Here is a 14,482-nt window from a genome sequence, read left to right as displayed (position 1 = left end):
CTGGGCATATACCCTGAGAAAACCAAAATTCAGAAAGAGTCATGTACCAAAATGTTCATTGCAGCTCTATTTACAATAGCCCAGAGATGGAAACAACCTAAGTGCCCATCATCAGATGAATGGATAAAGAAGATGTGGCACATATATACAATGGAATATTACTCAGCCATAAAAAGAAACAAAAGTGAGCTATTTGTAATGAGGTGGATGGACCTAGAGTCTGTCATACAGAGTGAAGTAAGTCAGAAAGAGAAAGACAAATATCATATGCTAACACATATGTATGAAATTTAAGGGAAAAAAAAAATGTCATGAAGAGCCTAGGGGTAAGACAGGAATAAAGACACAGACCTACTACAGAATGGACTTGAGGATATGGGGAGGGGGAAGGGTAAGCTGTGACAAAGTGAGAGAGTGGTATGGACATATACACACTACCAAACGTAAAATAGCTAACTAGTGGGAAGCAGCCGCATAGCACAGGGAGATCAGCTCGGTGCTTTGTGACCACCTAGTTGGGTAGGATAGGGAGGGTGGGAGGGAGGGAGACGCAAGAGGGAAGAGATATGGGAACATATGTATATGTATAACTGATTCACTTTGTTATAAAGCAGAAACTAACACACCATTGTAAAGTAATTATACTCCAATAAAGATGTAAAAAAAAAAAAAGCAAATTGGGGTAGTGACATATTATTTAAATCATATTGTTTATTGAAACTTCATTAATTATTTTCTCTATTTTGATAGAGATCTAGTTTTAAAATTTGGAAGACTAGTAATGTGAATATTTCAAATCTATACAAATTTTTATGTCTACTGCTAATTTTTTTATAAAGGTCATTTTTGTTCTACAGAAAATTTTAAAACAATATTATATTTTAAAGTAAATTTCAGTATAACATTTTAAAATTTCCTGACAACAAATGTTAATTTATAAGACATAAAAAAATTTATAGGATGAAGAAAAATGCCAGGATGAATCATTAAGTCACTCTTTAATGCATAGAAGAGGGAAAAAACAAAACAAATCCTCTTCCTGCCTCAATATTAGAATGTATTTTTTTTTTTTTTTTTTTATGCGTTACGCGGGCCTCTCACTGTTGTGGCCTCTCCCGTTGCGGAGCACAGACTCCGGACGCACAGGCTCAGCGGCCACGGCTCACGGGCCCAGCCGCTCCGCGGCATGTGGGATCTTCCCGGACCGGGGCATGAACCCGCGTCCCCTGCATCGGCAGGCGGACTCTCAACCACTGCGCCACCAGGGAAGCCCTAGAATGTATTTTTAACATCACATATAACTCTCAATTTATCAGAATTTGGTATAAATCATAGAGGAAATCAGAGATTAAAGAGAAGGGATGGTATGTTAATCTCACAGGATACCTGCACTCTTCACACACCAACTATTTTTCTTCCTGATTCAATTTCCTTGGTCAGCTGCTAATTTCATGAAGGCCCTAATTAGGACCTGTTCTGCTGCACTCCCTGCTGAACTAGCCTTCTTGCCTTTGGAGACCCGAATAAATTCATGGATGAAATAGAAGTATATGTGCCTGTGAGGGGGAGGTGTGCTGAGGATACATTCTTTTTGCTGCCAATACTTAAATTTCAGTGCTGCTCTAGGGGTGGTGGCAAAGGGACAGTGAGAAAAAGAGTCATGTAGAGAAAACTTGTTAATGATGAAATAAAGCTAGAGATCAATTTGGAAACACTGCCTCATCAAGTAAAACACATCTTAATAAAACAGCAAGTTTCTCTCTGGAAAAAGGATATATTTGGGGCTAATGGATGAGCTTCCAATGTGGTAGCAAGAACACAATATGAGAAGCAGAATTCTATATTCTTTCCCATCTGAGCAATTAGCTATAGAGTCTGTTTTTTTTTTAAATATGAATCAGAGATATTTTTTAAAAGACAGCTAAAATATAGTTATTTATCTATTATATTTTAAATGATATAAGTAACATTATTTCAAACTTATATTAATACATTTCAAGGTTTTATTAGAGAAAGTCTATATTTAAAAAAAATAAATGTTGAACCAGTAAATCATGTCACATGAAAATTCTAAAAGATGCCATATGGCTAACATAAAGTTTTCTGAGGTTTTTAAGGATTATGAAATTTTTCAGGTAGAGAAAAAAATGTCATTTATACTTTTTCTATCTGAGGTACCTACGTTTTAAATAAGAAACACTCTAAGAATTCAATCATTCGATTCTCTTTTTGAAGCAAATTACTGGCTTCAAGATTAAATCTCAGAGATCAGAAGTATAATACTCCTATATATCATTTAAAATAATATTAAGTTTAAAAATATTTCAAGCAAGTCATGAGACTGAATGTCTAAAGATGACTTTTTCTAAATTTAGATTCGACTCTAATTATCATACAATAAACATGTACTTGTATTTAGAACTTCAAGATTTACAGAACAAAGATTTTAACAGTTTATTATAATGTAGATTTGGAGAGAGAAACAATATATAGGAAATAAAGCTAAATCATTCATAGCTATTGCTCTTCCTAAGGCATGTTCATCAGAATTACCAGAGGAATATGTTCATAAATGCACACAGCTGGAACCCAAGACTGACAATTAAAAGAGGTGAAAATATAAATATATATAATTTTAAATTATATGGTTAAAAAGTTTCCTTGTTTATAGTATAGAACACCACTGACACACTCTAGTAATGTAATTATAAAACATAACCACTAGATGGAGGCAAAGTACTTACAGTTGGTGATGTTGCAGCCGAGAGCAAAGGTAAAATTCCTCCACAAGCAATGATGATGTTGTCTACCATTTGGGAAATGAGGTGAATTGTGTTATGTACAAAAATAATATTTTCATTGCTATTGACAAAATCCATTACAGACTTTGTGGAATGGCTAAAATGGCAGAAAAACAAAGCAGAAATGAACATTTCTTTGGCTTAAGAATAAGAAGTTTAGATTTTATTTATAATGCCATTTTTAAAGTGAAAAATAAGAGCTAGACAAATTTAAAATGGAGTTATTAGAAAAGAAAATAACTTACAATTCAGATGTCATAGTACCAAAAACTTAGCATTCATTTCAGCATGGATTTTTTGTGTGTGTCCAAGTATAATAATTTATTATTTTGTTTCTGCTTTTAAAATACAGTGCATTAACTTGATTCAAAGACACATGACTAGGTCAATGAATTTGGCTAAAAAAATTTATTTTTGCCAAAGCTGGTTGTTTGGTATTGAAAGGCAGAACAAGTGAATAGTTAGCTGACAATTTGTTGTATCACCAGACTGCAGCTCCGGCTTTGACCAGCTGTACTGAAAATGTATACTGCTAGCCACAGAAGTGATACGATAGTGGAGTATAAATGAGTCAGTAAAATTCAAGTACTTACTGAATAAAACAAGGAAAAAAGACCTCAAAGGTCAGCAGTGCAGCTCTGCCATACAAAACATTCGCTATAGATTCTCAGAGAAATACACTGCTTTAGTTTGGTATCTGTCAAGAATATGAACTATTCTCTAACAGAAAAAAAAGAGATTACTCCATGATCAAATTTAAGTCAATGATTCTCACCTTTTAAGAACTGCAAAATATCATCTAATATATCTTAGATCTCAGGATGTTTTCGCTTGTCCTAAAAATTAAAGTACTATCTATCTTTTACATTTTTTTTAATTATGTAAAATTCTGTCTGGGAAATTTTATGAGAGTCCATGAAAGAAAACACAGAAAGACACACACAGTATAAAGGGACGGATAGTTGAGTATCATTCATTTGGGGGATACTAACATGGCAATTAGTAAATTACACTGTATCTCTCCATACACTGATACTCATGTTAGTAGTAACATATTTCATGGTATTCCAGTCTCCTTATTTACCATCCCTAGGTAACTTAGCATATAACATTAGCAATGGAAAGACCATTGTTTCTATCACATAAGTAGACTAAGGACAAACTGACCAAATAAAATCAGAACTAAAAACTTTCTATGGCAGACACTGATTGCTTGCATGGTGGTTATTCCTTATTCCCTGCTAACACAATCTAGATTTTGTTCTATTATTGAGCTACATCTGGTACAGGAAAGACTGGCTTCACCACAGCTACTAGGTTAGTAACCAGTATTGCTCCATGGAGGCCAATCATTATAATCCCATTCCCTTTTGCTGGTGACTCAGAGAATAGCATATGATCCTACTGACACATGAGACATAAGAAGGAAATTTCTTGAGGGGCTTCTGTTAGAAAAAAGAGAAGAAGAGAATAAGAGGAAGAGGAGAAGAAGAAAGAGGAGAGAGAGGAGGAGGGAGAGAGAGAGACAAGGAAGAGGAGGAAGGAAGAAGGGGGTGAAAGAGGAAGAAGAGTCCTGCCCTCTAGTTGGGGTAAGTTTCCTATGTTGACTTGATTCTGGGAGCTGAAGCAGCCACCTTGAATCTCAGAAGGATAACTAGGAGAAGCAGAGAAACTCACTTAAGTCCACTGTTAAGAAACTCACTCATAGTCCATTGTGCCACTGATTGTTCAAGTCACTGATGGTGGGGTACTGTTACTGACAGACATCAACTACCTAATTTATCTGCATGAACACATGACACTCTCATAATTGATTAATTTGTTGCATATTTGCTATTAGAAAATTAAATTGAAATTGAGGCAAGGTAATTTTAAAATTTATGCAGACTTTGTTTTCTTTCTTGAAACTTATTCAATTTATTTGAACTGAAAAAATAAAACAATTGAACTGTTTTCTTCACTGTTTTCCTTAAATGATTAAATTTGAAATGATATCCACTTACCATGTAAATGGTATAAGCTCTAAAAATAGATGTCTAAGCTGATTTTAAATTTTATTTTAGCACTATGTGTTAAATCTTATCACCAAGAATAAATGTAGTATGTGGTATTAATTTTAACAGGGAAAGATAGAAATGTAGAAATTTATTTGAACCAGTACTGAACCTTTTCTTGGTTAAAACTCTTTTTTATAATAACCTGGCAATGCCAGATTTCAAAAATTGGCTAATTAACTGTCTTAAGCCTAAATTCTTGGTTAGCCTTTAATTTGACACACCCCAGGACTTATAATCATTATGAAAATATTTATGTTTATATAAAAATGTTCAATATTTGATTATTTTTAATAAATTTAATTTGTGAGATTTTTAATGATATAATTCGCTATTAATCAGTCGATGCCACCAATTTTAAGATATTCATTTTTCAACTGAAATTAGTCTTATTTACAGAAAAGAAGTATTTCTACCTCCTCCAAACATGTACATCTGTTTCTAATGCAAATAGCAAATCGGTGAGAAGTCGCTGGTGCATTGGAGACCATTTAAACTCAGGAATACGAAACATTGTAGTTCGTGGACCTGGGCTGAACTGGCGCCGCTGTTCCTCAGTCATTGGCATTCCTCGAAATCCTAAATCAACTCGGAGATCTCTGTCTTGTTGTGTGATAGACCGACCCTGAACAGCCTGGAGACAGAAAAGGGGAACGTTTGTAGAGTGAAAAAGAAACACCTGATTTCAAAATGAAAATAGTAAGTACAGTTAAGTGAGTAAAGCTTTTGCATATGACTTTAGTAGGTTGGTATATTTTACATTTATTATTCACCTGGTGATTCCCTGCACAGGAACCTTTTTGAGAAGAAAAGGCTATTATTATTATTTTTATTTTGCTGCCTCAGAAACTAGGCAAGGTAACCTAATACTTAAGTTTAACACCAAAGTTCACATTGAAAACCAGATCCTCTCTAGCCCTCTTTATGAGTCTTTACATTAGACCACATTTCTTCCTTATAAAAGTGAGCCTATACTCAAAGTGAAGAATACTGGGTATATGTCATCAACTAATTGTAATTAGAAACACAAGATTAAAAGAAATATTACTTGTACAGATGCAAGTTAACTTCAAAGTCTATTTCACTCAAAATACTTCGATTTAGAAAAATAAATGCCTTTTCTATGTTAGAAAACCAGATAAATGCCTGTGAACTTTGAGTGAAAACCAGGCAAGCCTAGAGATTATTATGCTCAGTAAACAATGCACCATGCTTTCCTTTATTTTAAACCTGGACTTAATTCAGTATTTCCATCCCCCGCCAATTATCACTGTAACACAACTGCCACAAAAATGGAAATGGCAGTATTTAGTAGAGAAAAAAATATATATCTTTTCCACACACAGAATATATTTTCAAAGATTCTGAGTACAAAGACACTAGTGAGGTATGGTTTACTCTCTGTAACCTAACTCTAATGGACACATGTTAAATGATTCTTTGATGACATTAAAAGGTGAATGGAGGGCTTCCCTGGTGGCGCAGTGGTTGAGAGTCCGCCTGCCGATGCAGGGGACGCGGGTTTGTGCCCCGGTCCGGGAAGATCCCACATGCCTCGGAGCGGCTGGGCCCGCGAGCCATGGCCGCTGGGGCTGCGCGTCCGGAGCCTGTGCTCCGCAACGGGAGAAGCCACAACAGTGAGAGGCCCGTGTACCGCAAAAAAAAAAAAAAAAAGGTGAATGGAAAAACCGAGGCAACAACAACAAAAAACAAGTCATAAAGGGTAAAAGTTTTCTTCAGTTCTTAACCATAAGGTATTATCTAGTCTAGAAAATAAGTATAAACTCAGTGCTCAACAATTAAAATTCATATCAGAAAACATCATCTGTTTTTAGCTTTAGTATGGTGAGGCCCAAACTGCAGCACTAACATTTCCTCACCACCAAGCCTGAGAATCTCTAATTTTCTCATACGAATCCCTATCCATGTGGCTATAAAGAAAATTCTCACTGTTAATAATTCCAAATTTTCTCAGCCATATTACCTACCTCACAGGGTTGTTGTGAGTATTAAATCTGATAACATATAGCACAGTGCCTGGAACATAGTAGGCACTTGATAAATAACAGTTCCCTTTTCCCTTCCCCTTCATTTCATTTATCAGTTCAATCTGGGCTCCAAGTCCTCTTTTCTATAATCCACAGAACAGGGTTGGGCCTGAAGCTCAAAAGGTTAAAATTAATCAAGTATTCAGAATGAAGATCTCGAATACAAATGTGTAAATGTAGTCACAGAGCCATAAAATGTTCAAACTGGTAGAGACCTTAAAGGTCATATTTCAATCTGGTACAACCTCTTGCACTGTATGAGAAAATTCAGGCCCAGAGAGGTTGAGCAAAGTTACACAGACAGAATGTGGCAGAGTTGGATATATGATTCAGGTATTTTAAATTTCTTTTATATATAGAACCATACTACTCAATTCCATAAATTATTATGCTATCATAATTAAATATAAACATGGTGTGACTGGTAAGAAATTACTCTGCTTTGGTGCTAACAACTCTGTATCTATTCAATGCATCTTCAGAACACATGTAGGATGACTTACTTGCGTTGTAGCAGTGGTCTGGATTTTACGGATTTCCTTTCCTGATTCTTTGCCATCATCAGATCTCTCAGTGTCTGAAATTACACTTCCTGCATCAATATTTGGTACAATTCTGCTACCAGAAGATTCAGTTTCCAGAGTCGTAGCAGTCATTTCAGCATACTCTAACCCTTTAGATGATGATGCTAAGTCTCTTTCAGAAATACTGCTCATTCCGTCTGAAGTTGTATGGATTTTGAACTCTTTTTCTTCTATTATGCTTGATGTACAAGTTAAGTCTACACTACCGGTCATGTGAGCAAGCAATCCAAGATCATCACCAACACCAAGATGTACTTGTGTGTCCTGAATATTCGGAATAATGTGATTGCTAGAAAGTTCAGGAAGGAGTTTCTCCTCCTGTTTGGGTATTTTATCAAAGAGAAATGATGTGCTACTGTTGGGAAGTTCATCCTTCTCATCTGCTAATGTTATCAATGGACCGTTATCCTTTTCCTCATTTTTTTTAATGATACCAACACTTCCATGTACATTGTTCTGGAGTTTCTCGACAGCAGCACTGTATACATTACCCAACAAAGATCCAACCTCCACAAGAGCACCATTCTCTGCACCTACTGAAGTTTCTGGTGATAAATCCATATCATCAAGCTTCACTTCTGTTGCTTCCACTTTCTCTGCTTTTATATCAACTAAAAGATCGTGCACTTCCACGTGTACAGCACTTCCCGGTCTATCTGAATTTCCAAGAATATCATCTGACACTTTTGTTGACATGAGTAAGTCTCTATTGTCTGTGCTGACAGGGTAATCTGTCTCACTTTCTGGGCTCTGGCTTTGTGAAAGGTCTTCTATCTCTCGAATTTCCATTCCACCTTTTGCTCCTGTTGTCTGTGATGAGAGACCAGAGATGGTGCTCACATTCCCTTTCTTTCCCTTTTTAATGTTTTCCTCCTCTTGTCTCTGATATTCTTCATACATTTTAGCTAGGTATTCCTTATGTGCTTCATAAGTGACCTTAGGAATGGATAAAGAAAACATTAAGGCATTTTGTATATATTAAGAAGAAAAAAATGACATAAATAAAATTATGATAATAATAGCAAAAATGGTGCAAATAATTTTAGATTTCAAACACAGTGCATATTAATCCTAAAACAAATGCTTAGCTTCATCAAGTAACTGGAATAGCATCAAAATAGTCATATATGACTTATTATATGACTTGTCCAAAAACACAGGTAAACTAGCATTATTAAAGTTTTTTAAATAAAATGGTATTTTCTTTTAGGTGAAGTATTTCAATGTTACCCTAGCTAATATGCCAGCTGAACTCTGACATATTCGGGTTATTTGAGCTAAAACAGAGAACTGGCTAATAATATACAATATCCAAAGTACTATTACTCATCATTTTTCTATGACTCATATGCGTGACTATTGCAACAAGTGAGGTAAAAAAAGACAACACATACCTATAAATACATAGTTATAAAATGTTAAAACTTTACAATTTTATCTTTATATAGGCTACTTTAGTTTGTTACTTTTATATAGGCTTGTTTAGGAATAATCAGTATATAGTTAGGAATAATCAATATATATTTATTGCACAAAGATTTGCAATGAGTTTCTCTATAAAATACTATTTTCAAACTTATTAGTGCAATGATAAAAGTGAGGTGCCAGGGCTTCCCTGGTGGCGCAGTGGTTGAAAGCCTGCCTGCTGAGGCAGGGGACACGGGTTCGTGCCCCGGACCGGGAAGATCCCACATGCCGCAGAGCAGCTAGGCCCGTGAGCCATGGCCGGGGAGCCTGCGCGTCCGGAGCCTGTGCCCCGCCACGGGAGAGGCCACAACAGTGAGAGGCCCGCGTACCACCACAACAACAACAGAAAAAGTGAGGTGCCAATATATTATAAAATGTAAACTTGTAACAGAAATAAAAGGTCTTTAAAATTTTAAAAAGTTCAAAATCCTTCCTATAGACACATATGATATTGATATTTAAATGATACTATGACAGAATTTTAGGTTGAGGGACCTTTCTCTGAAGATTATCTTAATATAAAACCCCCTTATTTTACAGAAAAGGAAATCAAGTCCCAAAAGCAGGGTTGGTAAACTATGGTTCATGGGTCAAATCTGCTTATCACCTGTTTTGGTAAATAAAATTTTATTAGAACACAGCCATGTTCATTCTTTACATATTGTCCATGGCTATTTTCATACTGCATGACAGAGTTGAGTAGTTGCGTCAGAGGCTATACAGCCCACAAAGTCTAAAATATTTACTATCTGCATCTTTAAAAACATTTTTCTGCACAAAAGGATTAAATGAGTTTCCTAATGCCACGAAACTGAATTGTGGCATAGACTGAATCAAAAGCCAACAACTTCTGACACACATCCTTTTCCTATGACACCACAAGATGAGATATATTAACTCTGAATTTCCAGAATCTAAGGTGTATATACTCTAAATTTTAATTGACTACTTCCTTTTACCAAAAACCAGACCATATTTAAAATATAAACAAACATATAGATTCTTATCATTAAAGATAATGCAATTAAAAACAACACTAAACTTAAATACTTTAAATGTATTTATTATTCATTTGGAAATAAAAACAAGTTCTGATTACTTTAAAAAGGCTTTAAAAGTATATACAAGACTCCGATTCATGAGTAAGAACCAGTAGGGATGTCTGGGTTAAAAGGCTCAGACGCCAGCTCTCAGAACTGCTAGAAAACGTATGTGGAGGGTGCCTCGAGAGTGAAAACTTCCTAATTTATAAACCTGAAGTTTCAATTATAGGGTCCCTAAAATACTTCAAGCTTTAAAAGTGTATGAACCGAGAGAGAAAAACAAGAACGGAAAAGAAAGAAAATTGGCATAAAGGAATCAGCCATAATGCAAGATGCCCACAAGATGGCACCAGATGAGTGTCTACAGGCATTTAATCCACAGCTGAAATCCTGATGATGTAAAATGTTAAATCCCTTGTTACCTTGGAATGGGCTATTGAGAGAGTATCCACCCAAACTCTCCAGCCTCCCCATTCATATTTGATTGCATGATACAAAAGAATCCGGAAGATATTGTAGACCATCTCCGTAATCTTCTGTTCCTCAGAATTTTTAGGATTGATATAGCCAAGAGAAAACATCCAATCCTGCCACACTGAACACTGCAATAAGCATCTAGTGGGGGGAAAAATCATTAAAAATTCCTAAATTATATTAGAATTTACTATTTTGAAGTTGAGATGAATAGTGAAAATATGATCTGACTTAGATAAAGCAACGTATACAGTCATTCTGCATATTTAATATTTAACCTGGAATGACTTTTCCCATTCTTCTACTTGGAAAAATCCATATCATCATTTAAAATTGCTCTCCCAACTCTCCTAGTGAGATTTAGCTATTGTTTCACTACTCCCTCCTCACATGTAGCACTCACAAGGCACTTAACATATTAGAAATTAATCATCACTTCACTGTTATCTTTCCAACTGAATTGCACTAAGACTGTACACCAAGACAATCTGTGCAGCACAGTGCTTTATACATGGCAGACATTCAATCAGTAGTTGTTAAATTTAAGACTCATGCAGCAACCACGGCTTCATACTGTACCCCATGTCCTAGCTAACCAGCTTTAGAATGCATGACAATAATCAGTTATCAGACCAAGCTGAGAAAAGCATAGATGATCTCAGCAAATCCAACATCATTACATTTAAACTACTGTTGGTAGTAGACAGTTATCAGGAAAAGGGATGGTATATTTTAAATAAGGATTTTTGGATATTTATGTTTATATATACAGTTAAAATATAATAACCATAAAGTTAAATAAAATCATATAAAAATAAATAAAAGTATGCAGATTATATAAAAGAAACAAATGCCTTTTCTAATGATTGAAAGTATTTAGCAAAATAGGAAAGATTTGAAAATTTTTTCTTTGAAAGAGACTGAAAATAAAGGAGAGAAAATAAGATTAGTTAGGAAATAAAGTTTTGTTATAGTATTCAAACTGCTCACCTTCTATTCTCCCGGCTGTTACTGAAAAGTTTTATCATATCAGATAAAAACAAACGACGAACTTCCATCAGTTCTGCACTTGGTGTAGAGTTTTTTAACAAAGTTGCCACCACCTTAAGAATCACTGCAAATGAACAAAAAAGTTATAGTAAAGATTTATAACTACATCATATCTTCTGCTCAAAAACTATTTACTGATTTTCTACTAAATGCTTAGCACAATGGTAGGTGAGTTGTAAGTGTCATAAATGAAACTATGTGAACGCCATACCGACTGAGGTGGTTAGCAAAAGTTCTGATTTAGTTTTGATTTATTTTCACATGTTACCATGTTACATGTTACTACTGCATTACAATAAAGAACTGCTGGTTTGCTCACTTGGATTCTGAATTTTCACTGTAGAATCTGGCTCTGGATGTGGTTTGTGTACAACTTGAGTACATACTTGCTCTGTCAAAATCTGAAAGATGAAGAATTTGAATTTCATTTAGAAATAAATTATAATTGCAAATTATAGATATACAAAGACTCTGCAAAAAAAAAATGTCAATTTGTTCAAATCAAAAGAAGCATCTCTTCTAAGGGTCTTCTAGTGAATTCCACATACTTCTAAACTCTTTAATTCTATAGTCTTCAGATTTTTACAGATAAAGAAAAAACCAGGACCAATATCTATAGAAGGAAAGATTAATTAGGAGCTCCAAGAATTAACTCTGTTTGAAATCACTTTTCAGTGTACATCTTTAATACTTTTAAGTTGTGAACTGTAAACATTTGACTGTTATTTCATCATTAATTAAAAAAAAAACTAAGAAAATAATGTCTGAGCCTGGGTCCTAATAACGTCAAGTGAAGTGTGATATGGGAAAAATCTTTATAAAAAATGTGGCTCATTGTCATTTACCAATGAGTTTTTTTTTAAACTTCTTTCAAATAACAAAAAATGACAAAAGTTGACCAAATAAAGGAAAGACAGACTCTAAACCATTTACTAATTTTTCCACCAACACCCAGGCTCTATGAGTACAGGATTCTTATACATCTTTTTCACTGTTACATTCCTAGCAATTAGCAAAGTGCCTAACACACTGCCAGCAGTCAATAAACATTTGTTACATTTAAGAATGAATAACTTAATTATATATAAAATATGGATATATGACTCTTTACTGTATTTCAGGCTATACAGCCTGTGTTTACCTCTATTTTTCCATATATTAAAAATCCAATGAGATTATACTTAATAAAGATATCATTTTATATTATGATTTAACTTCCTGTGTAGGTTAACATGCTAAGTTCTGAATGAAACTTTTTAAATAGTTTAACCGGAAGTAAGATACAAAATCTTTGAGGAGACTATAAAACTTAGTTGAGGCTTAGTTGTACATAGCTACTTGTGAAAAAGTTGGGGATGGAGAGTAAATTAATCAAGAGACAGGTATGATCCTTTCAGATTAGAAAAAGATCATGACATCCAGCAGTGGCATTTTTCTTACCTTTCTGCTCAGACTTAAAAAAAAAAAAAAAAAAGGAAGGACATTTACTTAGGTGTATTAAGAATGTATATCAAAAAGGTATTGACTTGAAATAAAAACTAACCTACTATTATTAAAATGATAAATAAAGGGCACAAATACCCCTTTCTTCACTGCCATACTTTTACTGAAACAAACACTTCCTTGTTTAAACAGTGCCTCAGAATTTTCTGAACAGAGCACTAGAGACATGCACTACTCATCAGTTGGACCTGACAAAAGGGATAAAAATATCTTTGAAAACCATATGCCAAAGAACAATCAGTGGTTGGTATATGCCTACAAGGAGTTTTCACACCAACCTGCCTGAAAAGTCCTGGTGTAGACCTACAGCCCAGTCATCAAGATCCCAAGAATTCTGGTTACAAATGCAGAGATTCAAAACAACTGCAGACAAGCTTGGAAAAGACTATGCCATACTCTTCCATGATACAGAACTGTCAAAACTTTTTCACCCCAAAAAGGAGAAAGCTCATTGTACAGAAAACAAAATTTATCTCAAAGAACCTTCAGTTTTATATTGTTGTCCTTTTAAACCCCTATTTGATCATCTAAGAATGAGGGTAATAACTGCCTTGCCTATCTAATAAAGCTAGTAGGAGGATCAAATAGGGCTCTATATGTAAAAGTGTTTTGAAAACTATATGTCATAGTTTATATAAATATGAGTTTAATTACAAAAATATATTTGGAAATTCAATTCAGCATGTATTTATAAGAACCAGTTATGTGCCAACATTCTGCTACATGTTTGAAATGGGAAACATAGTTGCTAGATAGAACTATATTTCTAGAAAAAATTATTTAATCAATATTGAGGAGACAGGCTCAATCTGAATAAAGACACAGACCTACTAGAGCATGGACTTGAGGATATGGGGAGGGGGAAGGGTAAGCTGTGACAAAGTGAGAGAGTGGCATGGACATATACACACTACCAAACGTAAAATAGCTAGCGGGAAGCAGCCGCATAGTACAGGGAGATCAGTGTTTTGTGACCGCCTGGAGAGGTGGGATAGGGAGGGTGGGAGGGAGAGAGATGCAAGAGGGAAGAGATATGGGAACATATGTATATGTATAACTGATTCACTTCATTATAAAGCAGAAACTAACACACCATTGTAAAGCAATTATACTCCAATAAAGATGTTTAAAAAAAAAATAGAACCTATGTGAGTTTTAAAAGAGGGGGAGGGAAATAAATAAGAAGACAAGGAGAGATGAATGTAGATGTAAACACTTAATGAAAGGATAGGATTCAAGATGGGCCATGAAGTTTGACTGGACTTGGTTAGAGACATGCATAGGAAATTAACCCTGTCCCCGCACCATAACAAAATAGGATGGAGGGTTCAGAGCCAGATACGGACATGAAATCCAATGTGTATTTAACCCTTATAACACATCTCAATTCACACAAGCTCAATAGCCAAATGTGACTAGTGGCTATCATATTGGACAGGGCTGGGAAACAATGAATTA

General features: G+C 34.9%; 1 protein-coding gene across 7 annotated transcripts in view; it reads right to left on the bottom strand.

The window, feature by feature from the left end:
• The window catches only part of NBEA (neurobeachin), a 620,064-nt gene that overhangs the window by 423,990 nt on the left and 181,592 nt on the right, over window positions 1-14,482 (bottom strand). For all 7 annotated transcript variants that reach the window (XM_032611436.1, XM_032611437.1, XM_032611439.1 and 4 more), the window contains exons 19-24: window positions 11,841-11,922; window positions 11,462-11,585; window positions 10,420-10,612; window positions 7,407-8,423; window positions 5,272-5,489; window positions 2,745-2,898 (exon numbers count right to left, since the gene is read on the bottom strand). In XM_032611436.1, the coding sequence (XP_032467327.1) occupies window positions 2,745-2,898; window positions 5,272-5,489; window positions 7,407-8,423; window positions 10,420-10,612; window positions 11,462-11,585; window positions 11,841-11,922 (1,788 nt within the window). The remainder of the gene's footprint in view (window positions 1-2,744; window positions 2,899-5,271; window positions 5,490-7,406; window positions 8,424-10,419; window positions 10,613-11,461; window positions 11,586-11,840; window positions 11,923-14,482) is intronic.

Source organism: Phocoena sinus, chromosome 18 (assembly GCF_008692025.1).
Source record: "Phocoena sinus isolate mPhoSin1 chromosome 18, mPhoSin1.pri, whole genome shotgun sequence".
In the NCBI taxonomy this organism is placed as follows: Eukaryota; Metazoa; Chordata; class Mammalia; order Artiodactyla; family Phocoenidae; genus Phocoena; species Phocoena sinus.
Note: the sequence above shows the minus strand (reverse complement) of the source record. Positions and strands in the feature narration are given on the sequence as shown.